Source organism: Berghia stephanieae, chromosome 1 (assembly GCF_034508935.2).
Source record: "Berghia stephanieae isolate SIO BIC M18660-M18661 chromosome 1, UCSD_Bste_1.3, whole genome shotgun sequence".
In the NCBI taxonomy this organism is placed as follows: domain Eukaryota; kingdom Metazoa; phylum Mollusca; class Gastropoda; order Nudibranchia; family Aeolidiidae; genus Berghia; species Berghia stephanieae.
In genome coordinates, this window is record NC_088360.1 from 86,198,186 (window position 1) to 86,204,712 (window position 6,527).

General features: G+C 33.4%; 1 protein-coding gene across 2 annotated transcripts in view; it reads left to right on the forward strand.

Moving 5' to 3' along the window:
• The window catches only part of LOC144960060 (trafficking protein particle complex subunit 13-like), a 154,805-nt gene extending 150,309 nt beyond the window's left edge, over window positions 1-4,496 (forward strand). The window contains exons 12-13 of one of the 2 annotated variants that reach the window (XM_078893010.1): window positions 399-555; window positions 1,005-1,715. In XM_078893010.1, coding sequence (XP_078749136.1) covers window positions 399-555; window positions 1,005-1,100 — 253 coding nt within the window. In that variant the 3' untranslated portion in view covers window positions 1,101-1,715. Of the gene's footprint in view, window positions 1-398; window positions 556-1,004 lie in introns of both variants that reach the window. The other variant, XM_078893017.1, reaches the window with a different exon arrangement.
• Window positions 4,497-6,527: the final 2,031 nt, after the last annotated feature.

Below are 6,527 nucleotides of genomic sequence, written 5' to 3' on the forward strand. Positions count from 1 at the left end.
TCCATATCAAACTCTTTGGAGTTCACCATGATTGAAAATCGAACAAGTTTGTTCAGTTTTCCATTCATATGAACTCAAGGGAGTTAAATTTGCTTAACTGCTTCTCTCTTTTCATTAAAATTTTTAAAAAATTAACTGTGCAAGAAATGCATAGAATGCAGAAGCAATGATTCATGCCTTAATAGCTATATTGAATTTTCCGAACCATGATTTTTTAGCTGGTTATCACTTAAGACCTGTTCCCACCAAGACGTCAATAATATGTAACCAGAGACTCATTGCCTCAATTACTGGTGTCATGTAAGATGTAAATGTAACATTTGATGTCAGGTTAGATTAAACTGGAACCCCTGCCTCTAATGGGTTAATAGAAACATTTTCATTTTTTATCTATTTAGTGAACGCACAATGGATTTGACTCTAGTTCTCCAGAACGTGATGCCCTCATCAGGCTTGTTGTGGTGTGGCGTGTCGGGCAGACAGTTGGGAAAACTGCCACACAATGAGAGCCTGGACATTCCTCTATCCCTCATCTCTGTCATTCCAGGACTTCAGGTATGTTATTTTGGTAGGGAAAATTACAGTGGTACATGTTATTTGTGCAACAGTTACAGATAGAAATTATTAAAGCAAGAATATAATAATAGTGATAGTCATTATTTGGAAGATGTACAACAGTAAAAGCTTTCATGATGCGGCCACTTCTTGCCACCAGGCAATGTATGAAGTCCCTTGCCTTCAGACGTTGTCCTTTAATTAGTCTTTGTCCCCTTGTCCTAGTCTTCTGTTGACTCTGCTGACGTCTGAATTACTTTTTGTCATAACTTATTATTTATAACCTCCCTTTAAAACCCTAACATCCCTACACCTCTACCCTTCCCCCTCCCCTTAACTTTTATTTCATTGAGGAAGGAGGGGGGGGGGGGGTGTACTTTGTTTCATTTTGTCAAGCAGTTTTGTAATGAAATGGCTAATGGCTAAAGATTTATCATTATGTATTTCAGACTATAAGTGGTCTACGACTCACTGATAACTTTCTCAAGAGGACCTACGAGCATGATGAAATTTCACAAGTGTTTGTCGTATCTGTGGATTCCTAACTTATATTTCCAGTTTCTCTCCCATATTTTTTTTGTTTGTTTGTTTTGTTTTGCGGCAAGCAATTGTATTTCCCCAGCTTCTTGTGATAAGATATGGTTTCTAATACAGATACGCACACTCGAATATTTATATTGTGAAGAAATTATTTAGTAATATTACTTTTCTCCTTTGCAAGGAAATCAAGGGAGATACATCTATAAAAATTTGGTCTGTATCATTTATTGCATTGTTACTTCCCTTGTAAGTGAATGTTAAAAGGAAAAATACATTTTCTTGCATTCTTCACTGCTTGTTTTGGTGACAACGTTGTTTTTACCTGATTGAATACTTATTAAGTGAATAGGGACAAAAAAATTCTTTCATAACACGATGTCAGTAATTTATATTGAAAATGAATGAGTGCCATCTTTAGCCTGTTAATTCATATTCAAACTTCACAAGATGTCATATTGCCCATTTTTCTTATGATGACTTTCTTTATAACTTTTTTAGTGTGTATTTCATCTCAATGTTTTGAATAAGTCTTTGCTGCAAAAAATCGTAGTCAAGAGAGGGAGAGGGAGGGAGAGCGAGAGAGAGAGAGAGAGAGAGAGAGAGAGAGAGAGAGAGAGAGAGAGAGAGAGAGAGAGAGAGAGAGAGAGAGAGAGAGAGAGAGAGAGTGTGTGTGTGTGTGTGTTTGTGTGTTTATATGTGCCTGAATGAGTTTGGCTCTATAATTTATTTCTTCGCTACATTCACTTTTCAACTAATAAAACACATATTAAATCACCCTTCCCCCCCCCCCCCCCCTTTCCAAATTGGGGTTTTCATGGTATATTTCTATTGGTCTTTAAAGAACTGCAGTTTATAATGTCTAAGTTTAAATGAACCAGATTCGAATAACAGGTTTTTGTCCTTTTGACTAGATTTGAAGAAAAAATTTGATAATTTGATCTGGTTTTCCTGGCATTGTGGGTTGACAGCTCTGTAGTAAAGGCAAGAAGTTTATATACGTACTATAATCAAATTGACTCTGGACCACACATCAATGCTGTTTCAAGAACGAGTTGTGAATCAGAGATTTTACTTTCAGAGATCAGGTACTTTGGTGCTACAGAGTGGTACTCATAACAAAGTCAGTTCGATTTCGTCATGTTGGTCCAGTTCCTTCTGTTTGATTGCATTTAGATAGTAAAGAATTTTTCAAAAGCTTTTTTTAAAACTTTTAATTCTATTTTTTTCTTCTTTTTGTTTTGTTTGTTTGTTTGTGTTTTTTGTTTTTGTTTTGGTATTTATGTACGTGTAAATAGAGATTCACCTAGGTCACTATTCTCTTATTCAACCTCAACTACCATTATCATCTTCATCATCATCATCATCAGCGTCATCATCATAATCATCCATCATTTTTATAATTTCTTGCTATGATTGTCAATTGTGATCATACACATATCATCAAGTTATCATAATGTTATTAATATTATTATTTTGTATTCATTATAGTAATAGTAATAATAATAATAATAATAATAATAATAATAATAATAATAATAATAATAATAATAATAATAATAATAATTAATAATAATATTATTTTATTATTATTATTATTATTATTATTATATTATTATTATTATTATTATTATTATTATTATTATTATTATTATTATTATTATTATTATTATTAAGTATTATTATTATTGTTATTATTATTATTATAGTCCGGCTGGAAATAAATAGATAGCATTTTTCGTAAATAATTCTCTTTGATTTCAAAATAAAATGATGTGAACTTTTAGATCAGTCTGTCTTAACTCAATTTTCTGGGTGGGGTTCCTGACCTCCCATAGCGGGCAGGGTGGTACATACTGTGTCTTCTATCCCCGTATATCTGTTTTCCTACATGCTTTCTGTCTTTGTCTTGGAATGAGATTACTTGGTTTTGTCCTGGCCCTGGCTGGGAGAGAAACAGTCAAATATATAGTTTGTTTTGGGAGATGATATTTTTTTCCTTGTAAATCATCTTTCTGTTATGCACTGTATTATGTTTTGTTTATGTATTTTATGATTTGTAAACATTTGAGTGTATTCCTCTTAGTGGGGACCTGTGCTTGTGTCTGGATGAGACTTTTAGGTGATCTCAAACTAAGTACAATGATAGTTTGCTCTTGGAATCTACAACTGTTGCCTATTTGAACCAATTCTCCTTTGTCTGCCTTATTCTTGGATGCTTTAATTGTAATTCTAAAACTTTTAACCATCCCATTTTCTTCCTTTTTACTGGCGCTGATAAGACCTTAATGTGTTGCAAGCGCCGTAAAACCCTTAAAAACAAACATCACTCAATTTTAAGTTTGGAGCATCAAGATACCATTTTATAAAAAATCTTCTTTAATAGTTATAAATAAATGGAACCAGAAATTAAAATTCCTTAGGCATTTTACAATAGGACATACTTGATGAAAGTGATAAACAAAAGAAGTGTGATATAAGCAATTTGAATGATTTGTAAGCTAAAATAATTTCAAATAGATTCATCCCTTCATCACATTTTTATTCTAAATTAGATTCAGGTGGTCTAATAACATATAACTTAAAATCAATTTTCAATTTCATCTCAAATTGTGAGTAATTTACGCTAAAATTAACAACATTAATCTTTGAACATGACATACATATTTGACTGTTTCTTGTCTGATAGATATTTTGAACACTTCAAGGCTTATTTAATGACAGACCCGATTCACTATCTGGCAATATGGGGCTCGAGACGCTGTTTATAAAATGTTCCATGCATTGTTGCCATGTGTTGTAACTTAAAGTAGTAGATACAAGACTGGCCTATGATGATGTCTGATCAGGGCAATATTTGAATTGCATTGAATAGAATGAAACCATGAAAATTTGTGCTACCAATAGAAATATTTTTCATGATATAAAACTACGTTTGTCTGCCTGAGACTGCTCATTTAAGAACGAAAGTTTTGTGAATAAATAATCTGATAATTGACATAAAGTTTCTTTTAAATGATTCTATCTAAAGTAGAGTGATAATGCTTGAATTCCTGTACAATATATCTGTATCCAAATATATAATAGTCCACTTGTATGGTTCTTTTAATATTTGCAGTTATAAAACATCTCATTTTATTATGTTGGACACTTTAGAAAAGTAATTTTTGTCATTTAGTCAAGACAAAAATTGATATTAAAAGTAATTTCAAATATTATAAATGAGTGAATGATAAATTTAAAAAAGTTGTCCATTAATTTCTGGTTTGTCTTATTATCATCATATTCTTCCATGTGAGAATCTTTATTGAGAGAGCAAAGTTGGATGTATTTTGATGTTAATGTGATTTTATATGATTGAAATATCGCTCTTTAGGTGCAATAAACTCATTCAGATGATTTCATATTTTGGTCATTTTGTGTTTGCTTATTTGATAGACTTGAAATTCTGAGTGAAGTAGATACACTGCCATGCGATTTGACAGATGATAATAATGGCCCCATGTCAGAGCAGACTTACATAATTCCCTGTGAACAAGGTGTTGTCCCATGTCACCAGTGTATTGCCATACGGTTACCAGTTCCTTTCCATTTCACTTTAAGTTTTGCCATATCTTAAGAGACCCAGCTACTGCAAACCAGGACCAGGTCCAATCCTCCAGTTTATGAAGTGGGTGCACTAACCTTAATACCACCTATAATGATCACGCACAAGAAGAAATAAGAAATTTGTAATGGAATCAACCAACGGTAATCTGACCTCATACTGTTTTTCTATCAGCGTGTCATTGAATACAATACTAAGACTACTTGGGCAATAAAGTGGTTTAATGCAATGATTGTATCTGTTCAGCATTCTGACCTTCCATGGTGGATGTAGAGAGATCACTCTTGTTGTGTATTCTATCCCCCACACTATATGTTTTCCCTGTCTTGATTCTAGATTAAGATTACACGGGGTTTTGTTTTTATCCTGGTCCTGGCAGGGACATTTAGTTAAGAAGTAGGCAGCCAAGTGTCTAGGTAGTGCCTTTTTTTTTTTTTTGAGAGAGATGATATTTTGTCTTGTAAATCATCTCTCTATTATGCACTGTTATGGTTATTGGTTCTGGATATATTGTTCTTTGTAGACTGGATCTTTCCGTATGCCTGGATGGGGCTTTTACTTTTATGTAACGTCTAAATAGGCACATTGGTGGATTGCTCAAGGAATCTTCTGTTCCCTATAGAACCAGTCCCATTTGTCTTACTTTTTCTCTGGTTCTTTTAACAGCAGATCTACAATTTTTCCTCCGTCGTTTTCCCCTTTACTCGCGCTGAACAGTCAAATGTATTATTATAGTTCTGGGAGATGATATTTTTATTTTTGTATATCATCTCTCCATAATGTATTGTTATATTTGCTGCCTTAAATTTATAATGTAATCATTTGAGTGTGTCCCTCCTATTCGGATCATGTGCTGGTGTCTGGATGAGATTTTTAGGTGATCTCAAACTAAGCTCATTGTTGGTATGCTCTTGGTATCTATATCCGTTCACTATTTTTAAACAAAATCCCCTGGGTGGGGTTCCTACCTCCCATAGTGGGCAGGGAGGTACTTATTGTGTCTTCTATCCCCCTATATCTGTTTTCCAACTTGCATTCTGTCTTTGTCTTGGAATGATACTGCTTGGTTTTGTACTGACCCTGGTCGGGGTCCTGGCTGGGAGGGAAACAGTCAAATGCATAGTTATTGTTTTGGGAGATGATATTTTTTTCCTTGTAAATCATCTCTCTGTTATGTATTATTATATTTGTTATAATTTATAATGTAAGCATTTGAGTGTATTCCTCTTAGTGGGGGCCGTGCTTGTGTCCAGATGAGACTTATTGGTGATCTCAAACTAAGTACATTGATGGTATGCTCTTGGAATCTACATCTGATCCCTATTTGTTCCCAGTTCCCCTTTGTCTTACTTTTTCTTGGATGCTTTAATTGTAAATCTAGAACTTTTTACTATCCCATTTTCTTCCTTTTTATTGGCGCTGATATAACCTAAATGTGTTGCAAGCGCCGTAAAACCCTTAAAAACAAAAAACAAAAACAAACAAAATCCCCTCATTTACTTTTCTTTGGGTGCTTTATTTGTAAATCTAAAATCCAATTTTCTTCTTTTTTACCGGCGCTGATATGACCTAAAGGTGTTGCGAGCGCCGTAAGACCCTTCAAAACAAAAACAAACATATTAGCTCTTCATTAATTTTTTTTTATTTACCTGTTTATCTACCGTATTAGAATTATTTTTGAAAACTACTAATCGAATTATTGAGGCCATCCCCGCCTCATACAAATCTAGATAATATTAGTAAAAAAATCATGGATAAATAGATCATTTGCGCATAACCATTATTATGATATACACTGACCTCTGCAAATATCGTAGTTAAACATACA